Source organism: Festucalex cinctus, chromosome 14 (assembly GCF_051991245.1).
Source record: "Festucalex cinctus isolate MCC-2025b chromosome 14, RoL_Fcin_1.0, whole genome shotgun sequence".
NCBI lineage: Eukaryota > Metazoa > Chordata > Actinopteri > Syngnathiformes > Syngnathidae > Festucalex > Festucalex cinctus.
In genome coordinates, this window is record NC_135424.1 from 14,179,964 (window position 1) to 14,202,500 (window position 22,537).

The 22,537-nt window shown below is 39.4% G+C and overlaps 1 protein-coding gene across 2 annotated transcripts in view; it reads left to right on the forward strand.

The window, feature by feature from the left end:
* Positions 1 to 1,260: 1,260 nt before the first annotated feature.
* Positions 1,261 to 22,537, forward strand: part of egln1a (egl-9 family hypoxia-inducible factor 1a) — a 21,390-nt gene continuing 113 nt past the window's right edge. The window contains exons 1-5 of one of the 2 annotated variants that reach the window (XM_077494426.1): positions 1,266 to 2,323; positions 15,145 to 15,264; positions 19,202 to 19,338; positions 21,916 to 21,983; positions 22,104 to 22,537. The exon at positions 22,104 to 22,537 is cut by the window's right edge and continues 113 nt beyond it. In XM_077494426.1, the coding sequence (XP_077350552.1) occupies positions 1,610 to 2,323; positions 15,145 to 15,264; positions 19,202 to 19,338; positions 21,916 to 21,983; positions 22,104 to 22,159 (1,095 nt within the window). In that variant the 5' untranslated portion in view covers positions 1,266 to 1,609 and the 3' untranslated portion in view covers positions 22,160 to 22,537. Of the gene's footprint in view, positions 2,324 to 15,144; positions 15,265 to 19,201; positions 19,339 to 21,915; positions 21,984 to 22,103 lie in introns of both variants that reach the window. The other variant, XM_077494427.1, reaches the window with a different exon arrangement.

The following is a 22,537-nucleotide window of genomic DNA, read 5'->3' on the forward strand; positions in this document are numbered from 1 at the left end:
CGATTGGTTGGCAACCGGTCCAGGGTGTCCCCCGCCTACTGCCCAGAACCAGCGGAGATAGGCCCCAGCACACCCCGCAACCCTTGTGAGGAATAAGCGGTCAAGAAAATGGATGGATGGATAATATTTTGACTAGTGTGGTTTGCTGTATCAAAATTTATAACACCTAGTTTTATGGATATACTTTATTGAAAGTTATGGGATTCTATTTATTTATTTTTTGACCCACTCAATCCACTCAATTCAACAAAAGCAACACTGTATCTACACTGCCTTGTAAGTCTTACTTTATTGTAGCATACATTGGACCCGGCAGACAGTCTTCTAAATAAATAGATAAATCAATAATCAAATACAGTACAGCTGTTTTGGCCATTGTCTCTACTCTGGAATCTGGACTACTGTATATCATTCAGTTTCATGATCAGATAGTCTACCCCTCCTTCCTCCAATGAATCCTGAAGACTGTCTACGTGCAGTTTGACTAGTGCCAACCCAATTTTGCCTGTGCAAGCGCGCATGCTGACGTCTAAAAACCCGTTTACTTATTATAAATAAGGGTGCGTGAATGTAACGTGCTGTTCCGGAATATTCATTGGACGCGTGACATAATGTATTGAATAATACAGTGAACGCTCATAATGGGTTGTTGTTAACATATATGTGTAAGAAATTGCACTCTAAAGCTATACAAATGTATATGTATAATATGACAGAAGGGAAATCTTAAAATAAATATTGTGTCGTTTTGTGAAAGGAATCTCACAAATGCCAGTCAGGAATGAGGACAACACGCTGATGTGACGTTGTGTGTTGTTACGTTCAAGGGCTGCCCTCTGGCTCAGATCTCCGAGGTTCCTCACTAGCCTGTTGTTTACAGCTTGTATGTATGCAACGTTTCAAGTAAACGGCCACATTTGAATACTTTCTCCAAAAAAAATCGTCCTTATAAATATGTTAATGTTAAGTTTTGATGACGCTGTAAATGAGGTATTTATTTAATATTGTTTTGCTCAGCAGTGTTTATTGATTCGCTTGTGCAGTAATACGACACAAAAATGCATCATTTAGTTGTCAGTTCCTTTTTTGGCTCAAGACAAAGAGTAAAAAAGATTGGCTCAAGACAAAGAGTAAAAAAGATAGGGGTAATTACATACTTCGCGTATGAAGATGAGAGTAGCCGTGACAGAGTTTGACCTGCACGTGTATTCCAGCGTCAACAACTGTTCGACAACAGTGAACATAACTCACGGGTTGGGGCGTGGCTTTCATCTGACGTCAGAGCGGGCGGGCCGGGGACAGGCTGGGAACAGTGAGCGTCGCCATGCACGACTTGCGGACCGACAGCTAGCTTGCAGAATGCCCCATGAAGACCTCGACGCAGGCCGTTTCGCTCGCTCCGGGCAACACACTGTCGCGTTATTTCTCAGACTCAACATGTGGAGAAGTAGCGGATGTTATGGAACGGAAAGCTTTTAAGTTTTACTCCAGGGTTTCGCTCGGCGTAGCGTGGCAAGAGGCGGTGGACAGCTTCCAAAGTTGTCGGTTAGCAGGGCGCGTGTGAAGGATTGGAATTAAAGGCGCCGCGCACCCGTTGTTAGCGGCAAACATGGAGAAACAACAGAACGACTTGGAGCGAGAGCGCCAGTACTGTGAACTTTGTGGGAAAATGGAGAACCTTTTGAAGTGCGGTAGGTGTCGGAACTCCTTCTACTGCAGCAAGGAGCACCAAAAACAGCACTGGAAAGAACACAAGCGCATTTGTAAGGAGGCAGAGAAGACGCAGCCTCCGAAACAGAAGCCCGAACCTGAGCAACCGCCCGGGGATGAAAAGGCGCCGGAGAAATGCCCTAAGAAGAACAGCCCCGAGCAAGCGGACACCGGTGCGCCTTCGTCACAAACCACAAACACGGAGTCGCAGGCGGTTGGAGAGCAACCGGCCGAGGAGGGCTCCACCACCACCACCACCACCACACCTAACGGACAAACGAGTTCATCCCCGCAGAAACTAGCCACGGAGTACGTCATCCCGTGCATGAACAAGCACGGCATCTGCGTGGTGGACAACTTCATGGGCGAGGAGACCGGGCTGAGCATCTTGGAGGACGTCAAGGCCCTGCACAAAACCGGCCGGTTCACGGACGGCCAGGTGGTCAGTCAAAAAAGTGACTCCACTAAAGACATCCGTGGGGACAAAATCACGTGGGTGGACGGGAAAGAGGCCGGCTGTGAGAAGATCCGCTTTCTCACAAGTCGCATGGACGATCTGGTCAGACATTGTAACGGCAAACTGGGCAACTACGCCATCAATGGAAGGACAAAAGTAAGTAGAGAAACAGGTGGGCACTGTCAACCATTCCCATTTTATTGAAATTGCATTGCATGCTTCGAACCAACAAGTAGCGACCAAGTCGAGAAAGTCAGTACAGTAGCTACTGACAGCCTGCAGCTTCCATTGCCTCGCTCAACTTTGTCACGTTTTAGATCACTAATACCAACTGTGCAAATCAGCACTAAACAGTAAGTTCTGTCCCAGATACATGTACATAACGTTATGCCAGGAAGATATTATGCAACTTATGCAATAATACAATGAAATAGGTGCACATTTTTTGGTGTGGTTAGCATGCTCTTCTTTGTGCGTTTTTCTTTGAGTTAAAATCTAATTACTATGTCACTCATTTGCTTAAATGGGTCAATAATTATGATTAAAAGTGTCAAAATGAACAAGCAATCAATTAACAAATTCATCAACAACTATTTTGTTCATTGATATATCTTTTAGAGATTGTTTACATCCTCTTATTTCAGCCTCCCAACAGAAAATATTCTGATTCCTGCAGTCCTACATCTATTTTTATTTTTTATTTTTATTTTTTTTTAGCAAACAATCTACTTTGGGAAAACAATGATCTACTTTCTACGTTTTTTTGACAGGTTACGGAACAAACCAAATTGAATCATAATGTGGAAAAAAAGACTGAATCTATTACAAAACAATCATCATTTGGAGCCATAGCATTAATATTGAATAACCTAGTTATACCTGAAGCTTCCTCACAAGTTTAAATCAAACAAGTAGCTTATCACATGGATCAGGTCCCATGATGTAGCTGAGTTTCAAAAGGGTTGCTTATTGCTTATTTGTTGTTTATTTGGTCTTGTTCAATCATTAAAATAGGGAAGGGCGAGTACCGAAGTACCAATAGCAGGTATTGTTATTGGACTGCTACTCGGCCTTATTTCAACATATTAGGACTTGTGATGGTGGTTGATACTGTGCCACGTTACGATCAGGAGCTAAAAATCAGAAGAATAGAAGGGAAAATGCTATCATGAGATTTAAAGGTGTTTAAAATAGGCTTTTTTTGGGCGGAGGGGGGGGGGGGGGGGGGGGATTTATGTATCGTAAAAGTTCTATCAGTACCTGGTATCAGTATCGCTGACTACTCAGGAGTTTAGTTTTACACATCCAATTCAAATTTGAGATCAGTTTAATCAAAATTGGCTTTATTAGACTTAAAAAATATATACAAATCTTGGAGACACCCTGTATATTCTTTCTGTGATGGACAAAACAAGAATAACTTCCAACACTCTGCAACTAAGCAATTGCTCATAAAAGTTCTATTGTATATAACTTATTAATAAAACAACTGCACCTCATTGACTGGGAGCTACATGAACAAATTGCTGCTGTTTAACACAGCAGCCTAATATTACAAGGTTACTACGTTTTCTTCTCTGTATATTTTTTGCATCCACAAATTGTTAAGTGGCTTTAGGCCAAAGTTTTCTGTTCACGAACTAAAATGTCAACTAGAGAAGCATTACAAATGATGTGCAGTATCTGTATTAATCATCAATCAATCAAACTTTATTTATATAGCACTTTTCAAACCCTCCTGCCACATCGCATATCACGTTTTTTCAATATCGTGCAGCCCTACTACAGGGGTCTTTCGTTCACAAAATGCAGGTGTTGTAGCACTATTAAACTGTTGTGAATTTCTAAAACAAGAATATGAGTCATTGCCCTGATCCATTTTTAATGTCTGTGCTGTGTGCTGGTGCAATATGTCCTCCATGCACATACACAGAAGTGATTTTTGAATCTGTCTGCACTCTGCACCCTCACCAGTCTAATATGTCCAAATAAACAGCCATGCAATACGCAGAACATGTTGGTCATACTTCAAAACAGGTCCTTTAGAGGGATGATTTGGACAAAGAGAATGCTAGGCATTAGGGGTGTTAAAAAAAAAAAAAAAATCGATTCGGCGATATATCGCGATACTACATCGCGCGATTCTCGAATCGATTCAATAATCGGCAAAATCGTTTTTTTTTTTTTTTTTTTTTTTAGGATTCACACCTTAAGCATGGAAGAATGTTATATGAAGGGAACATTAAGCCTTAATATTTTATTTCAATGCTGTTCAAACATGAAACAAATTACAACCTCTATAAGACTGAAATTTCAGATAAATAAATAATACATTTTCATATAAATCTTACACTCTACAAGCTTACTGATTAGTATTTTCTAAATTTGAATGAAAAAAAAATCGCAACAATCGACTTATAAATTCGTATCGGGATTAATCGGTATCGAATCGAATCGTGACCTGTGAATCGTGATACGAATCGAATCGTCAGGTACTAGGCATTATACTAAAAGCCCTCTCTGTATAATGTACTTAGGCAACAAACTCAGTCAGTACCTACAAAATGAGTCATATTCAGAATACTTGTTTAGTTAGGACAATTCAGGTTTACACTCAACTAGCGATGCACGATAATATCGTTGGCCGATTAATTATTGGTAATTATCAACCAATTTAATGCCATACAGATAAACCAGAGAATAAAGAAATCCACAGATGATAATAATAGACATGCCACGTTGGTCCATCTGTTGTGTTTGTGGCTCAAGTTGTACCCAACTCCTCAACCCCTTCCCCTCTCCTATGTCGCATATCTGTGACGTCATAATGCACGCAACCTCGTGTTCACAGAAGATGCATCACGGCAATATCGATTCTGACGCCTGCGTATCGATACGTGTATTGTAATGAGGCCCGCAACGATGGATTGCCGTTTCGATTTTTTGACCACACCCCTAATATGCACTGTAATGTCCGGACTATAAGCCGCACCTGATTATAAGCCGCACCCAGTACATTTCTAAAGGAAAAAGCATTTTGTACATACATAAGCCGCACCTGACTAATAAGTCACATGTGCCCACATTGAAACATGAAATATTTACAAAGAAAGACGGTACGGTACACAGAAAGAGTTTTCAAAGGTTTAATAATATACCTTCGCTTTTCTTTCTAAGCAGTGCCTCTGTGACTCAGCAGTAACACAGCAGCAATACGGTAGTAACACAGCACTAACAGGGCTGGTTAAAAATAACGTACCGGTAAAAGTCACTGAGACTGAGACTTCTTGTTTTTTCTATGATGTGGGTCTGTTCATGCTCATTTTATTCATGCATAAAGCGCGACGTTACATTAAACTTGCATCTTCCTCGACACATATATTCCACCTGTCTCACTCTTACCTTTACTACTCGAGCGCCATTAAAAAAAATGCATATATTAGCTGCATCATTGTATAAGCCGTAGGATTGAAAGCATGTGGAAAAAAGTCGGGGCTTATAGTCCGGAAATTACGGTACTTATAGTAGGACTCAAAAGTGTATTTGTATTCAAGTTAATTTTGCAAACAATTATCGGGTTACTTTTCGGTTATCCACATCGGCAATTTCTAAATGATTGGTTTATAAAATTTCAGCTTATCAAGTGCACTGAAGCTTTCACACAGATGAAAAATCCGGTTACGGCTTGAAGTCATCAAGAGACAGTCATGACCGTTTCAGGCCAAACAAGTTCCCTGACACTGAAAATTGCAGTGTGAGGGGATGCTGTGGAAGGTTTCTCTTTCCATGATATGGACACTCTCACACTTTCAACCTTGTACGGATGCTAATATTTAAAGCTTTTTTTTGTCATGTCTAACCTGACATTCTTTTGCTATTTGATTCAAGCTTTGCTTTCGCTGAACTTCAATGTTAAGTGGAGTGTGGCACCATGACACTGAGCCACAATACTGAACCAGCGAGCTGTCAGTGTTCCCTTTATATAGAAATTAGCGGCGATTTGATGCAATATGTTGTCGTGAAAAATATCAGTGGTGGGTGGAGGAACACAGATAACCGATAGCTGCATGCTGCTATTTTAGGTTTGTCTCCTTATCCAGTTTCTTTTCAACTGGACGCCTTCTCAGTAGAAGGCCTCTCAGTAAACACACATTTGAGTACATGACAAGTGTTTCGCCACACGCCAAGAACTGGCGAGAATGTGACTTCCTTGCCTACTGCCCCAGTCGCCCTAACAAACACTTGGACTGTGACCAAAGAAAATGAGCATGACTTGCATAAATGTGAAGGCCGTCTGACATAATGTGTGCAGATTTGGCATTGGCAAAGATAGAGGAGAAACATGCACAAAGCGTTATTTGATGTAATTGTTTCCATTTCCCCTCTTCACTCGATAACATTGTTGGAGGTTGCAGTCAGCTGAGCATGTTTATATACGTGCAAAATGCTTTTGGGCTTCTCGAATGCATTGATCATTGAAGTTCATACTCTAGAGTTGGGTTTGTGACTTTTCATACTTAAATCTTGATTATCCTATGACCTTCTCACTGCTGACCACGAGCATGGACATCATGATGAAAGTATTTGGTACTTAGCTCAGGCTATTCTTATTACAGTGTTAAGGAAAATTGGAGGAGATGCTGCACTGCACACAGACCGGTCTTTAGTTGGCCGCAGGCAGCAAAGTACGAGCTGCACGTGATCGTTTTTTTTGTCATCGGTGACGGAAGGCGTTGATTAGCAGATGTCGATCACATACTTTCCCACTGAAATCGACCAGTCACGATCAGTGGCCAAATGACAGGAGCACCATAGTCGATACCGATTCCGATCACATGGAATTAACAACAGTAGTAAAGAACACACGTCTATTCAATTAATCAGATCTGAAACGTCACAATGCCCCATGAGTGTTGTTTGGCGGTTTAAAATTTACCGTAGCATCATCACTAATTTTGATTAGCATTTGGGGCTTTTACTGTATGAAGGTGCTTTCAGTTGTTTTATGTGCCCATCTTTGTTTGAAATTACAGATGCGAGTGACAAACGTAAATGTATATCCAGTGTGATGCTGCTTTACAATAAATGTGTTCCAACATCAGTAATAGACAAAAAAGGACAAAGCACAGAATGGCCGCATATTGAACAGTTAATAGGTGACAAAAGAGAATTAAAAAAAAACATGTTTCTTGTCGAGCCAGGCAAATTATACTATACTGCTCTTCTATATTATAACAATCTAAAGCTAACTTACCTTTAATGAACTTTTCATGCTTGTTCAAACTTGACGGTTAATACACGTGACGGCAGTACCAAGAAAAACATTACGCTGCCTCACTACAAAACAGAATAAAGTAGGATTCTTTAGTCACCTACCTGGGCTCTCGAATAGGACCGATTTGGGGATGCAGCCATCCTAATTTATTTCACAATGTCGCAACTGAAACAAATCACCATCAAGGGGGAAAAAATGTACTTACTTACTTTGATTCATCAAAGGATGCACATATCATGGTCTCAGCCAATCAGAGAAGGCTGAAGGGCGGGATCCTCCTCTGATTGGCTGTGGTACAGAGTAGACAGTCTTGTACTTTTTTCTTTTTTTTCTCCCCCAATTTTATTGAATGCTGAGAAAAATATCCTTGGGTGTGTGCGAGCAAGCACATTTTAAAGATTTGTTAGAAACCCCGATTTCCATAATATATATGCAAGGCATACCGGGCTACGCCATGCCCCCAAAAGATCCATACAACTGAGATGGAAATCACAAAAATGACTTTACAGGTCAACTCATCATTCCATGAAGATTTTTAACCCCCCCCCTTTTTTTTTTTAAAAGAAGACGTGTTGATTCATTTGTTTCCGAATATTATAGAATTTTCATAGATTCAGTATCTGTGGACCTGACTCCTCTGAGGAAGTTGACCGTTGACCTACATCTTAATGCACTATAGAATGAGAAGGCTAGAGGAAGTCATGTGTTGCGGGGTGCTGGATATTTTGCTATAGGCGGTGTGAGGTGACGTTTCCTTCCGCTTCCACACTCCTCGTATGTCCATGCCACCACCGTCCATACCACATCTTTTTTTCCGGCTTATTGTTTGCACATCGTACAATCAACAGTGCAAAATTATTACCAGTCTAGTACAAGACCCTTACTTATGGTGATGTATGACTTGCGTGGTGAGTAAAGTTGAGTTCCTGCTGATACAATACCAAATTCATGCTCATCGTTTTACCCTTAATAAGCAAGAAACACTGATGTGGCGCCAGCCTACACTGAAAAATCTAAAGAGCATTATTGTCAAACCATACACATATTTATTTACAAAAAAAAAAAAACTTTATTCAGTGGATTTAGCTTTATGCAGTCTGTATTAAATATTAAGCTATAATCAACCCAGTTACTACTTGCAAATTACTATACTGATGTTATGCTTATATTTTAGTAGCGGTGTACCGATCGATCGGCCGGCCGATTTATCGGCCCCAATTTCCTTAATTTTGGTGGATCAGTGATCGGCCGATCCTTAAAAATAAACCGATCTTTTCCACCAATCTCATTTTCCTCCATAGAGGTCTGAAAATGTCAACCACTGTCCTCTTCTGCTGACACGACTAATAAATTTTTCATTTTTATTTGCAATAACTACTTCATGTGCAGTTAAAACAACCTGTTTGTATTACAGTATTTCACTCATATTTTTCAAACTTTTCCAATAAAACAAGATTAGAACACTGAAGGGTGTATGCTGCTTGTTGTGAAAAAAAAAAAAAAAAATGGTATCGGAAAAAAATCACAATCGGATGGAAAATTGTGATTGGTGCATATTAAGAGTTTGCATATAAGAGTTTAACTGCAATTCTGGTAGAATCTTAGTTTAAAAAGCTAAGCATTAAAAGGTGAACCGGTTCAAAGTATGAGTTCCTCAATTATCATCATTCATAAAGTAACTATTATTAGAGCCTACAGCCTAGATATGTCATTTCAGCTTCTGTCAACCTTATTGAACTTTGATTCCAGATGGCATTCTGTTCTGACCAGTGTTGGGCATGTTAACCTAAAAAAGTAATTAGTTGCAAATTACTTTTTCAAAAAGTAATTCAGTTAGCAACTCAGTTACTGCCTTGTAGAAGTAATTAGTTACTAAGCAAAGTAACTGAGGTTATATCCAAACTCATGAAATATTCCGTAAAAAAACAAAAAAAACAAAAAAAAACACATACATACATGTTAAGCATAATGTGCACCGGTTGTGTGGGCGAACAGCCGTTTTTCATGTAACCCAGGCTGGACTGGTGCTGAGTCGTTGCAATTTTAACCAGCTCGCACCAGTGAAACATATTGCTGCGTGCATGTTTGCGTGAGTGTGCACACGAGGAGGTACTGGAGTCAATCCACGTGCGCATGCAGGCGTGCATGCCGTTGTCTAACACAGCCAATCAGAGTGATTGCCACCCACATCACTTTGCACAAAAAGCACCCTGAATGCACCATTTTGCTTGCGTAGCATTAACAGCTAGCAAGTGTGTAGCGTATGTTATTCTGTTGTCCCTAAGCATCCTTTAAGCTTTTTAATGACACCGCAGTTGGAGTTAACTGTAATAGTAAATACAAAACGTTAAGAATTACATCCACTGTATATTTAAATACAAAACATGCTTCATTTTTATAACATCGCTAGCCTAGCGCAAATGCTAAAAACTAAGGGAGGATCCCATTCAAATGCTAACAGGAAGTTAGCATCAACTTCGGGAATAGTATTTTTCCTTCAAATAACGAATATCCACACACAAATATTGTGGGAAAACATACACACAGGTGAGATAACACTACGCATAGGCACAAATACTTGTGTGTGCAATGTGAAATGTTTGAAAAACAAGTTATTTTAATAGAATTCAATTGCAACTTTCTTATGTACTCGCTTTAAATGTGTACGCCATGGATGATCCACAGCACCACACTGCCCCCAAGAGGCCAAACCGCAGAGGACCAGTCAGTATTTATCTATTTTTACTTTTTTCGGTTGCTTTTATTTTGGTTTATTCTATTCTTATTTCACTTTCTTATTGTTTTATTTTGTCATTGTCTTTTCAAGTTATATTTAAAGCTGATATTTCAAGGATTCATTGACTTTCTTTTTCTTTTTTTTCCCTCAAAATTCAAGGTTGCAAACATCCAAGGATTTTTTTTTTTGTGGTCTTACGACTCATACCACATTTCCACATGACATGGCACAAAATACAATCCCCGAGGTCCCAAGTTATCCCAGTAAGTCCCAAGACTTGTGAAAATAACACAATGCTCGCTTTGCTGGACCGCGGTTGACGGCTTCTTTCTTTGGTGGTGGTCCTTATGCATGCCAGATCCATCGCACCAGCATCTACTGAAACTCAAACAGAATTTGCCTCTCCCTCCCACAGCCCCTTGAATCAGTGGGTGCTGGTGTCTGTGGATCTCACTTTGCTTTATCTATCCTTCCCTTCTTCCTCTCTTTAGTTTTTCCTCTGGTCACTTGAGATCTCAATTTATTGGAAGTTTGAGGTTTCTGGGGTTGGCATAAGACTCTGGTTTTGTAACCACGCAGGAGGGGTTTGGTTGGTGCTGGATTTCACTTTGATGGATTGGATGTACTGGCTTCTATGGATCTCACTCTGCCTCATCGATCCTTCCCTCCTTCCTCTCTTTAGTTTTTCCTCTGGTCTCTTGAGATCTGTTAATTTGTTGGAATTTAGAGGCTTCCGGGGTTGGCGTAAGACTGATTTTGTAACCATGGGGAAGGCAGGAAGTGTTTGGTCGGTGCTGGATTTCACTTTGATTTATCTTTCTTTTTTCTTTATTTTTTCTGACCTTTTCTCTGGTCTCCTGACCATTTGAACCTCACGACTCTGGCAAGATTCTGAAGTACCTGGTTAAGGCGAAGGGTAATGGGATATTTATAAGGTTTTAGGTGAATTAATGAGTATAAATTTATACGTATTTGCACGCACGCGCACGCACGCGCACGCAAACGCACGCAAACGCACGCAAACTCACGCACACATACACACACACACAAAAAAAAAAAAAAAAAAAAGAAGAGCAATGATGATAAGACGTTGAATCGGTAAGACTACCGAATGAACAATTCTGAGCTCTTAAAAAAACAAAACATAAGTCTATACAGTAACCTTGTATACTTCATGAAATTTTTTGATAAGGTCATAATATGGACTTGTCATTCAAAGCAGAGAATCTTAATAGTGAAAGTTTGTGTGTAAGTGGCACCCATTGAAAAGGAATTGGGGAGGGCTTAATTTTATGAATAATATATTTTTAAATATATTAATCTGTAATCTGTATTTTTTCTGCCAAAAATCTGCATCGGCCTTAAAAAAAAAATGCATATCGGTCGGGGCTTATAACAAATGTACAATGTACTACAATAGCAATGAATCCAGCCGCACTACAAGTCTGTTTTTAACAGCCAACATTCCGAAAGCACAAACCCCTTAACAGATCAGATTAATTCAGTTTCAATTAAATATTGTAAAAAATACATTTGAAATACCAAATCAAAGTTGTTAAACATGTGCAACATCCTCTATTCTCAAATAAGATATGAGTATATTGCTGTAGAAAATACAGTATGTGGCAGATGAAGTGCATTTCCTCCAATAACTGTGTTCTTGTGGGTGTCACATTGAATTTGATTAATTTGGGGTTTGGGCAAGACAAATGATCAGAAGCACATGGCTGTCTGGAGTCTGGACTAAATATATAACTGCGTGACATATTTGTTCCCCTTAATCTGATCTTCCAAACATTTCAAAACAAAATGCATTTCCATGGCATGAGACGGTCTGCTTTGAAACCATATAATTTGTGTGTTTGGTGCACTATACTGGCTATAAAGTTAGTGCTCTGGAGGGCTTCACAGTATCTGTTTTCTGTTGAATTTGCTCTTTAGCTCCATCCCTTGTGAGGAATTGATACTACAATGGTGGTTGGTGCTCTTTGCCGAATTGCGCATGCTCAGGGAGGGCAGAATAGACATCATCTGCTTCTTGTCAGCACTCATTTTATTAGGAGGCCTATGGTTTGTGAGTCATATTTTTCTCCGCAACGTGTAACTTTAAAACATTGTCAAAGCAACACTGTATATTAGGATAGCCACCGACTGTCTCCATCTTGGTTTGGTCCCGTTAAAACAATGCCGATTCATTTGCCTGAGCGCAGTTCTTGCGATCACTTTTGAATGAATCTTCAATCAGGTGGCCTGAAATCACTTCTAGAGTTAGTTTGTCTTGTTATCAAGTAGTGTCTTGTGGTTTTGGTTTACTTCTGTTCAACTCTGCATGGATCAGCATTGAAATGAAAAGAATTTTTGACACATTTTTGTTCAGATTATGATCTTTTAGTGGTCGTTTCACTGAGTAAATTTTGGTCAGACATCAGTCAGTTGATCAGTCAGTAATAGTCTGTATCATATCCATATCCATATCCATGTCTGCTTATAGTTTGCCAACATCCTGCTCCACACAGATGTAGAGGCTCAGATTCGTCTGAAATTCACAATAACTATTGACTTCAATAAGGCAAAGAAGTGCAAACCAGCTGTGCGCGTGGAGTTTACACTTTCAGTCCGAAACGTGTTCCAAGCAGCATGTGCAGCATGAGCAGAGCTCAAGTGTGGGGAGGGAGAGAGTGTTGGTGGGGGGTGGGGTGGATCAGTGCATAACGGAGGATCAGGCAGCACTCCTCACTAGAGGTGTGCAAAATTTCCGATTCTTAGATTATTCACGATTCGGCCGTGCAACAATCGAGAACGATTCACAAATGTCCAAATTCCGATTATATAAATATGCCAAGGGAAGCGAAACGAGCGAAAAGTACGCGGAACTGAAACGCAGTAGCGCGCGCGGTCTTCGGGACGCTTTTTGGGACGGACCGAGAGTACACATCCACAACTCACGCCTCGAGATTCAAAACAACAACAAGCATGGCTGAGCTGACCAACCCACCTCTTCGTGAGATCAGACCTGCTCCGAAAAGGCAAACAACTTCAGGCGGAAGTATCAGCTAGCTGGCTGCAGTGCGTCGGTTAGCGTTCTACAGGGCGCCGCGCAGTGATACGAACGAACGAACAGAAAAGTAGTGGCTGGCGGTAATGGCGTCTGACTTTATTCAGAAAAGAGTATTGTGGTGGAAATGTATCACGCTTTTGAAAACAAATAGTTTTTAGAAGAAAAACGCTTTATTTCCGAGACCCCAGCCAGCTTGCTGGACTATTTTCCTCTCGTCCAACGCCGAAGTCAGCGCTGATCGCACACACGGGAGGTGAGGATCAAATTGAGATTCATGTTAAAAAAGCCGAACGATCCCATTAATGTTTACACGTTCATGTTTACACAAGTTAAAAAGCAGAAAAGCACTTGAGGTTTTTTTTTTTTTTTGTACCTCCTGAGAAACTTTAATGTTTACATGTTCATCTTTACACAACTTAAAAAGCAGGAAAGCACTTTTTTTTTAAGGCATTTGTATTGAAGTAGTAGTTCACATTGTCTTTCATTTATACCTCAGTGCACTTTTGAGTGGATAAAAATAATATATTTTTGCTCAATGCTATGTTTTATTCTGTTGAAGACTGAATATACTTAAAAGCTGTTGTTACAGAATGAGGACTTGAGTATTTTATTTACTGTTTTGAACTGTTAACTTGATACTGAAATAGTAGTTTATTTAGGCCTGAGAGGACTTTTGTACTATTTTTGTAACTAATGTACGAAACATTAAAAGCGCCAAAATACATTGTTTTTTTTCTGCTGCCTGGGGGGAAATCAATAATCGTTTTATAATCGAATCGTCGCCTCTGAATCGTAATCGCAATCGAATCGTGAGGTGCCCCAAGATTCCCACCTCTACTCCTCACGCTCCGCACGTAGCATGACCATTAAAATACTAGTCCCTCTGGAATGACGCCAAAAGTCAAAAGTTTACTGCAGTTCAGCTCTCGATTCTACTTTAGCTCCAGTCAAACAAGCATGTGCATACATAGAGCAATTTCATCAACGCATCTAAACATTTTCTTTCCCCATATCATTACAACCCTACTGCGAGTGTTGTACTAATATTGCTATGCTTTTGTTTATGCAAGTGATTCAAGAAAGTTCTTTTGCCATACGACTGCTCACATAGGACGAGGGGTGAATATTTACACTGCACTGCGGTTCAGTTAGCTTTGCATCATAAGAAAAGTTAGTTGTATGCATTCAGTTGTGCACTGGATTGACACCAGATTTTGAACGGTGTAAATGTATTTACTCAAGTACTCATAATGATTCACAGAAAACGCAAACAAACATGGCTTCTGGAAAGCTTAGGTTGATAGAAGAGTTTAAATAGAAAGACCTGCTCTGTGTACATCTTTGTCATAATTCACCCAAAATTTGAGATTGCGACAAGCGCAAGCAAAATTAGTGAATAATGATTATTACAGTTTTAAATGTGTTTGTACAAGCATGGATGGGTAATCCCGCTCACCTTAATAAACGTCTTACCCCTCCCTGTAAGATGCCTTGTGCGTCATGCCGTTAAGTAAGCTAGCCTCTCTGAGAGAATTGCACCGACAAAACCGGCACATTTAAGCCACAAAAGCATTTGTAAGAATAAATAAATGGATGGAATTTTAAGTGATTAAATTTGGTTTATATTGAAGAGTTTGACAAACTTGAAATGTGACTGTGATTTATCTAGTACATGCTAACAAAACAATTCATGCCAAGACCATCTGCTGAATCCTGACATCTACGCCCGGGACTATCTAAGCCACTTTGCTGTGCTGGTTTTGAGATATTGGTCTCTTCATTTGCAAACACATTCACAATTCTAATACCACCCTTTGTCTGATACTGGAGATCTGTTCCATTACTTGCTTTTGGTGCTGTCTATTTTTATTTTTTACTCATTATCATTTTGATCTTCTTGTCTTTAGGCAATGGTAGCATGTTACCCTGGAAACGGGACCGGTTACGTGCGCCATGTGGATAACCCCAACGGCGATGGACGTTGTGTCACATGCATATATTACCTTAATAAAGATTGGAATGCCAAGGTATGTTTGCTTAAAAACAACAAAACCAAAATCGAGTAATAGTGAGTCTAATGTTGGAAATTGGAGTTATGTACTGTATAAGATAAGTATGCTTGGGGAAAACTAACTACAGCACAGTGTACAACAATAAAGGCCTTGATTGGGATTGAGATTTGTAAATGTGAACACTTTTCCAACAAATTCATTTAGTATTGCAAACACATTGTCGGAACTGTAATGGAAGTCTATCAAACCAAAATTTTTAACAAAAAAAATAAATTACCAATAATTTGTACTCAATTGAGTCTTATCATCTAAGTTATTCCTTGCGATTACTGATGTGCGAATAAAAATGTTACTTTTCAAAGGGATGTTACAATACTAGTTAATGGTCAGAGTACACCGGTGGTGCAAACATCTACCAACACTTTAGCATTTTTTCATTTCAACTGCTGCTATCGTAACCCTACTAAAGTAAGATTATGATCCTACATAAACACAACAAATTGCAACATGATCTAATTTGATGAACATACAAGCAGTATGAGTGGGATTTTCCATTTGAAATTTGAATTGTAAATTGCACAACCAGTCTTAGAACTAGACAAGTGCAATTTCTGGAGAAATTGCGTGGGAATGCTGAAAGCTGAATGCTAATAGGTGAATGCAAAGATTTGAACGCATGTGGAATGCTGATGAAGTAAATTGAGAGATAAATTCTAACATTATAACCTCCTGGTTACTGGACAATGTGCTTTACCAACCGTTCCACCGAGCAGTATCAGACACCTGGTAATGATGATAATTTATATGTATGGAGTGGCCGTGGAAAGTGATACTTAGAAAAGGTTAAATGTCTGTCCCATTGAAAATGAATGGAGAAAAGTTGATATTAAATGTTAAATTGTGCAAAGACTATAAGTAATGTTGAATCAGACGATAAATACCCCGGGAGGTGTGAATTTTTGAAGCTAGTTGAAATTTGAACAATGTAAATTGGAAGTAATACGTGAGAGTTGTTACGCGGCAAAAAAGTGTGGAGAATAAAAATTACATATGTGGGAATGCTTCTATATTAGATCAAAACGTTGACATTCAATCCACAACTGTTGAATGACATTTTTTTCCTCTAGAAGTTATTTTACACAAATATTCGATGCCCCTCATTAAAAGCTTTATAAATCCCTGTAAATGCCACAAGTACTGATATATTAGCCATGGCTATGAACTGAATAAATGAAGGTCCAGTCATTTCAACATTTAGTTGGAAGCAGTGTCATAAAAAGTCAGTCAGCATCTGGCTTCTGTAGAGCTTTGTGAAGTAAGCATTATTAGCAGACAGCCGTCACGTCCGCGACTGAGCCTCAATGTTGTTTAATTCCACAGCCGACGGCGTCTGACCATCCTCCTTGTTGATAATGCCATTTAAAAAATGATCCTGCTTATGTAACCACACCCAAATGGCCCAAGAGCGGCCACGTTCAGTGACATTCTTATGTCCTTCATTATTAATATAAAACAAAATAGGGTTCAGTCTAGCAAGTGTTTTTGGCGTCAACATTAATTGCTGTTAGAACGTCTCAGCAGTTTTATGGTTAGCACTCCTGACTTGTGTCTGTCAGACTCTGCGTGTATCTGAAATCTGTGTTCATGCTCTAAATGAGTACCTGCCTGAGCTGCCTGCCCCCATGCTAATTCATGGAGGTGGTTATGCCATCGCTATTGTTGCGTTCACGCACAGGCTTGAATTATTCCAATGAAGCATTTTCTGAAACCTGGTTGGACATGGCTGTCATTACATTGGGCGCTCTGATTGGCTGCTTTTTGATGAGCCCTCTTTTGTAGAATGTGGTTGCCAGGATACCCTGGCTCCATGAGAGAGGGTCTTGATTTTGGAATGTCCAGCTTCAGTTGTTTAATTAAATTTTCTTTCATCTATATAACGCACAAAATATGCATCATGTTATGCAACATCGTAATGAATTTGAAAAAAAAAAAAATTCTGTCGTTCGATTTTTATGCTGATTAAATTTGGCATGCTGATTCCAAAATTGCATGCACTTTTTTTTCTAGCACGTCAAGTTTTTTTCTCCACAGCTTATCCTCCTGATAAGCAAAAATCACACTGATTGGCTGTAGTAAGACTGTAGTAAGAAAAGCTTCTTACGATTGGACTCATCTAAAATTTACATGGCAACTTGTTTGTGCCGTCACAATTGAGACAGTGAGGGGAGAGGAGTGTGCAGCTCCCAACAGGTCAGCAATATCTATATCTGCAAAACAGTAAGCTGACAACAATTAAGATGATTAGTGGTGAGTTTTATTATTATAACTTCTATTTCATTTGCTGTTTTTTTGTTGTTGTTGTTTTTTCTTTGCAAAGTTTGTAGCTACTCCATTTTAGTGTTTTATTGACATGCATACATTTATTTCATACTTTTTTTTTCTTTTTTTCTTTTTAAGAAAACGGGGATCCTATAACTCTAAAACTTGAGACAAATGTATATCAGTTGCAGCCAAAAATTAAAAGTAAAAAAACAGCTCTTATACCTAATGCAACAAAAGATGTGTTCCACAGACAGTGTTTATCAAGGTTTATAACTTATTCAAAATGTTTTTAGTGCTCTCCTGAACCGACCGTTAGTATTACTCTACATTGTTTTAAGTCTCATTTTTGTACACTGTCAAGTGTCAACACTGATGTGTCCAGACTTAACTCCTTACCCCCAAGGATGACCCAGAAAAAAGGGAAAAAAAGTTTTTTTGTGCAATTTTGCATGATTATTATTAGTATTTTTTTGGGTAAATCTATGAAGGTTTGAAAGTTGAGTGTTTAAACTAGAGAATGTGAGACATGTTAATGCCCGTCAGTGTAAAATTTAAAAAAAAAGTGGTGAGGGGTTTACAGCCATAGATATCAAAAATCAAATTGGTGACTACTTTGCAGATTTCACCTCTTGTATTTTTTGGAGCATAACCCCGATGATAAACGAGGTGACATGACACGAAGTGCACAATCCACTGCATTATGCTGTCATTCAGATTAACACCATTTTTCACTCTATATTATATTTTCATTCTTATTCACAGCAATAATAGTCAATTTTCTGTCATAGTGACTTCAGTGTCAAATTATCAACCCAATTTGAATTGCATTTAAGAAGGTTTGATGACATAGTAAATCTGTGTATGTTTAGCTCATTGTTTGAAAGTGATGCATACAATTGTTTTGGTGGAAGTTCAAAATGCAAAACTTTGACATTTCCATTTCCAGCTCCATAGGAAGGTAGAATATGAAATGGACCGTAAGAGCTGTAAATGACATAAAATAATCTGGCCGGGCACTGGTGTGTTAATCAGAACTTTCCCTCACCTGCTGCTGCACTTGCTTTAAAAAGCAACAACAACAAAATAGACCCTCCCCCTGCCCTTGTTGACCCAATTGTGTTGGTTTAACCTTGTCACACTGCCGACATTCTCCCTTGGTTTAAAAAAAAAACAAAAAAACAAAATGAGTAGAACCTCTTTCAGGCTCGCAAGTGTGCGTGTGAATAAAAGGGCCTATCATATCAGCGCTGTGCGAGATTGAACGGCACGCTTGCAGCAATCTGCTTTTTCACTCTCCAGGTCCTTTATCCAGCCGCAGCAGTTTTCCTGTAGGTTATTCTTCCGATCCCTCCACAGGAAAGCCATCCCCCCCGCTGCTGTTTCCTATCTCGAGCCCCCGGACTCACTGGACAAGCCTTTCCCCTTACATTGGCGTCCAGCTGTAGCCCGTGGGGGATATCGCAGGGGGATCTTTTTATGAGCCCTCTTTTAAGGCAACGTCACGGAGACGTGACCTTTTCACCTGGACAAACAATACAGATCTCGCAGCGGCACGCGCTCCCGCGCCGCCGACCTTGCTGCTTTTGTCCAAACATAATCCAGACGTTTCTCCCTTGTTGTCATCTTCCAGGAGCACGGCGGCCTTCTTCGAATCTTCCCAGAAGGAAAAGCTCAATTTGCCGACATAGAGCCCAAATTTGACCGTCTGCTTTTTTTCTGGTCAGACAGACGGAACCCCCACGAGGTTCAGCCCGCTTTTGCTACCAGGTGAGCTTCAGCTATGCACATGCTTCTCTGCTGTCATTGTATTTGCTTCCCAACAATTGTCCAATTTCACTTAATTGGTCTGAAAATTATGAAATGTCTGCAAATACTGTATTTTATTAATGTATCCATGCCAGCAACTACACCGTCTACTTTTTTGCGACATGCCGTGAGACTTTTTGGCTCAAAAAAAAAAGGTTGGGAAACACTCGACACTCCCACTCGGCAATTTGTAACACGTCTGGAAACACTAGACAGCCAGAGTACAGGTCTTTTGTTAGTAGTGTGAGCACTTCCATGGTGCAGTTATTAATGATGCCTAATACAAATAAAATAAAAATAATAATAAAGCAAAAAGAATTGGGCTTGTATACAGTCAAAATAATATAATTGTCTAAAAGAAATTATTCCTGATTCCTAATAAATATTTCTGTACACACATTTATTAGAGACAATTATACACAATGTGTATAGTTTTAAATTTGTGCGAATTACCTTTTACTATTAAGATGTCCACCATATGAGTACGGTCAGCGTCCCACTCAGAGATGGGGAAAGTAATGACATTATTATTTGAGTAAAAGTACAGTTCCTCGTCTTTTTAAAAAATAAATAAATAAATAAATGATTACAAAAAAAAGTGGTAAAAATACTCACTCAAGCTAGACTAAGTGCAATTTCTGGAGAAATTGCGTGGGAATGCTGAAAGCTGAATGCCAATAGCTGAATGCTAAGCTGAATGCTTATGAAGTAAATTGAAAGATAAATTAGGTGAAAATTACAGTTTTAATTGAAGTTGAAATATACATGAATAAAAAGAACTGAGCAGTATCACAGAGCTGGTAATGACGATCAGTTGTATGTATGGGAGTGGGCGTGGAAAGTGGGACTTAGAAAAGTTCAATGTCAGCCCCATTGAAAATGAATGGGGAAAAAAATTGATATTTAACGTCAAATTATATGAGTACTGTATAATGTGGAATGAGACGATATATATACCCCGGAATGCGTGAATTTTTGAAGTAAGTTGATATTTCAATGGTGTAAATCGGAAGTATTATGTGGGAGTTGTTTTTTGGCAAAGAAAGTGAGGAGAATAAAAATCCGAATAACATATGTGGGATGCTTTCAGCATTCCCATATTTTTTACTCATGTAAAAGTAAAAGTAAAAAAAAAAAAGTACAGGCTGTTAAATGTACTTGATGAGTAAAAAGTATTATTACCGGATGTTTCCTCCTACATCTATCTGAAAGATATTAGCGAATGGAGCAAATATTACACTTATATTTACGGATTGTTCCAATCTAGCCAATTGCAGGTCATGTGATCCCATGTCGTAGAGCCAATCACAGGCTGGGACTGTGTGAAATATATTTGGCAGCTCCAGGACACATTGATGACAGATTTTTCTTCCATGTCAAGTATTTTAATTGTTTTCATGCATTTAACTCATTTGCTCTCAATAACGTAAAAATGTTTTTTTTTTTCATGTTTTAAGTGTCCCAAAGACGTATTTATATGTTTTTTGTTTGTTTGTTTGTTTTATGCTAGAGCATACAGAAGGCTTTGATGCAGCCTCTCAACTGCAAAGAACGGTTGCAGGAATGGTAGTTATTCCACAAACGGCCATCAGGTGGCAGCAGAGCAAAGGAGATCAACCAGGGCCATGTTGCAAAAAGCTCAATTACTCACAATTTTAAATAGATTTGTGAAAATTAATGAAACTTAGCTGTGTTCTAATGCTAATTGCTGCAAAACGGAAACAGATAGAAATTTACTTTTTTTTCTGATTAAAGGAGATATAATTTAATCTTTCTTTTGATAGGTTCCATGTTTTTATAGCAATAGAACACAATATTCTGTGGGCCTTACAAAATCAGTCAAAATCCAGTAAAACAGCCGGGAGCGAACGGGATTGTTTCTGTGAAAATGGCTGCGAGTGAATGAGTTAAAAACAAAAGTAACACCCTTGTTTTGAAAATGAAAAAGTACAGATACTCATGTTAAAATGTAATGAATAAAAGTAAAACGTAGTCTTAAAAAAATAAATACTCAGGAAAGTACAAAGTACTGAAAAAAACTACTCAAGTAGAGTATTTGTACTTTGTTAATTCCCATCTCTGGTCCCACTTGATACTGCCATGTGACTGTAGTTCCCGATAGATTGGTGCATTAATGATAACCGCCACTTGCATAATAACAATAAACAAACTTGAAATAATCCACAAAGTCAAAAGCCCAAGGTGCGCTTGTGTACGTGTCATATGATCAATGCCTTCATTCCTCTCACTAGTTATTGATCATTGCACAGTACAAATAAACAAAGATGTGAAACAATTGTCAAAGCCAAAGCCCAAGGTGCAGTTGTGTGATCAATGACGATCATATAAGTGATAACCGCCACGTTGCACGACAGAAATAAACAACACTCAAATTGCTGCTTTACAATCGTGTCAAATGTTCTCACATGCTAACTGGCGTATCAAATGTTACACCACGTTGACATAAACTGCGTGCTCAACTGCACGTGGCCAGCATCACTTGAGCGGTGAGTCAGTGTTCTCGTTCCGTCTCTGCAGGTATGCCATCACCGTGTGGTATTTTGATGCGGATGAGCGAGCCAGAGCTAAAGAAAAGTACTTAACAGGTACAGTTGGACGTGCACCCTTGAGCGTCTTACCTAATGATTTTGTTGATCTGATCCTTTTCCACTCTGTGAAGACTTGGAACAAACGTGTTGTTTTTGTTTTGGCCCCCGTGCGCGCAGGTGCCGGAGAAAAAGGAGTAAAGGTTGACCTCGGCAAGCCATCCGATCTCAGCTAGTGTTAAGCCCGCGTCCGCTCCAGGAAGCCAATAAGTGCTCCGTCCCCAGAAAGTGGCCCTTAGAGAGCATGCGTGTGTTTTACACGAGGCAATGGGAAAGCGGATGGTTTTGGAAGAAAAACAAGCCAAGTGTGTTCATATTCAGTCAACCTTGACGGCCCAGCGGACCTTGAATGTCATGACATTGTACCGAAAGGGATGGTGTTTTTTGTTTGTTTGTTTTTTAAACTTCCCTCTCCCGGCCAGCCCACCGTCTTTTTCAAAAGGTGAACTTTTGCGCCACAACTGACACTTTGACACAACTCACAGGAATCAAGCTCATCTCTCAGTGAATTCCTTAATAAAGGTACAGCGTTCTGCATCAACTCGGTGCATTAT